Source organism: Trypanosoma conorhini (genome assembly GCF_003719485.1).
Source record: "Trypanosoma conorhini strain 025E chromosome Unknown Tco_14.4_contig_00738, whole genome shotgun sequence".
NCBI lineage: Eukaryota > Euglenozoa > Kinetoplastea > Trypanosomatida > Trypanosomatidae > Trypanosoma > Trypanosoma conorhini.
Genome location: NW_021704810.1, coordinates 2,387 through 4,167, shown reverse-complemented (window position 1 = coordinate 4,167; position 1,781 = coordinate 2,387). Strand labels below are relative to the sequence as shown.

Below are 1,781 nucleotides of genomic sequence, written 5' to 3'. Positions count from 1 at the left end.
GGCGAGGCCGCAAGCCACTGCGACGGCCACCGCACCGCCACCTCTGCGCACCGCTCCCGACCCCAACACACACGCAGGGCTCGGCAAGCAGCAAGAACCTACGGAACCCGGCCGATTGAAGCCGAAGCGAAGTTACCCCAGTTACGGAAATGGCCCTTCCCACACACACACACACGCACACGTAAATGTGTGAGTCACCCTCTTCCTGAATGCAGGGCCGCAGCGGGCAGACACAGTGGACGAATCCCCTCGTCATTGCGCCCACACCCCCGAAGCAAAGCACACGCAAAAAAGCAAAGAGACGGGGACAATTCAGGTGCTCCCTCCATCCACGTTTCCCCCCGCACGGGAACCCCTTCCGCCGCGCTGCAGCCAAGTTTCCTCTAACAACAGACAAGGACAGGACCCCCCCACCCCCACCCGCAAAAAAAAGAAAAGGAAAATAAAAGCCTTCAACAACCACACTGCTCATCCCCTCGATGCAAGCGTTGGCAGTCGGCACCAACGCAGGACCGAAGAACATGACAACATCCGTGTGGCGCGTCCATAAACTGAAGGGGACCAATGCAGGCACCTCCATGCCCAAAGAACACGGTGCACGGGGCACGGGTTTCGAGGCCTGTAACGCGCAAGGTGCGTCGAAGCCCTTGTCCACGCTGCGCGTGCGGCGGTTTCGTAGCAAGGCATCAGCACCTTCCTCCACACCCTTGCAGGTCTTCGTCGTAGTTGTTGGCCGCTCGCACGGATCGCGCGTCACCATCGCCGCCGCATCGTTCCCGCGTGGTGCCACGTTGCCGCTCGGCCGCGCACCTCCGTTATGCCCTCTTTTCTCCTTGCTCAATCTTCTTGACCACGCGACGCCGGCAAGGATTGAAGTTCGCCACCGGCGGGAAAGCCCCCGCACTCGGCGCGGCGCAGGCACCCCCGCACCAGGGGCGTTGCGGCACTGCCACCGCTGCGGCGGGTCGGTGTGTCCATTGAGCGCCGAGCGGGGGGCGTTTTCACGGGGCACCAAAGTGAGCTAGGAAGGCAAAGCAACAAAACCCAAAAACCACGGACGGGGGGGAAGAGGACAAATACAATCCCCCGGCGCGGGCTGGGGAGGAGGAGGAGGAGGGGGAAGGAAAAACATGTTGGCGTAAGAGTTTGCCCCTGCGCGTTTCGTCCAAGCGTAGTCCCCTCGCCTCTCGCCAGCGACTCCATCTACGTCGGGTGCCAGGTTGGTGCGAGAAGAAGAGGCAAGCAAAGCGAGAGGCTCTTCCGCAAAGAAGCAAAAGCAAAGCACTCTGCTCCCCAGCCCCGCGTTCCCTCCTTCTCCCCCTGCCCATTCCATGTTTGTTTTTGTTGTTGCTGTCTCGCCCCGTCAAGCTTCCATTCATCCTCTAGGTCGTCCGCGCGCGCAACCGCCGAGGCGATGGAGAACTCAGAGCAGGACTCAACTGGCTGACGTCGATGCCGCTTTATTAGTGGTCGACCGCGGGCGCTGCGTCGCAGTAGCGAGCGCGACGAGGGGGCCCTTCCTGTACGGCACAGGCGGCTCTTCATAGGCCCGGGCGGCTTCCACGCGGACCGCGCCCGCGGCTGCCTTACTCTGCCGCTTCTCGGAGAGGCCTTCCGCGCGCCGCCTCTTGTCCACGCCACGCGCCGCCCCTAAGCTTCACCTGACGTTTGACGAAGCCCCGCGGCCTTCCACCGCCGCCCCGCAAGCACGGGCTGGGGGCCTCCTCCCCGCCGCCGCCCGGCAGTCCCACGGCACGGGTGGCACAGCCGACCGCACGGCA

The 1,781-nt window shown here is 63.6% G+C and overlaps 2 protein-coding genes across 2 annotated transcripts, besides 3 other annotated features; one reads left to right on the top strand and one right to left on the bottom strand.

The window, feature by feature from the left end:
• Window positions 1-7: 7 nt before the first annotated feature.
• Window positions 8-76: a microsatellite.
• Window positions 77-160: 84 nt separating this feature from the next.
• Window positions 161-181: a microsatellite.
• Window positions 182-479: 298 nt separating this feature from the next.
• Tco025E_08262 (uncharacterized protein) lies at window positions 480-1,025 on the top strand (the record flags this gene model as incomplete). Its single annotated transcript, XM_029375117.1, has 1 exon — window positions 480-1,025. One exon carries the CDS (start codon window positions 480-482, stop codon window positions 1,023-1,025), a length of 546 nt encoding a protein of 181 aa, XP_029224835.1.
• A 75-nt stretch (window positions 1,026-1,100) lies between these two features.
• Window positions 1,101-1,125: a microsatellite.
• Window positions 1,126-1,203: 78 nt separating this feature from the next.
• Window positions 1,204-1,545, bottom strand: Tco025E_08261 (uncharacterized protein; the record flags this gene model as incomplete). The annotated part of the gene is made up of 1 exon (XM_029375116.1): window positions 1,204-1,545. The coding sequence occupies one exon, from the start codon at window positions 1,543-1,545 to the stop codon at window positions 1,204-1,206; it is 342 nt and encodes a 113-aa protein (XP_029224834.1).
• Window positions 1,546-1,781: the final 236 nt, after the last annotated feature.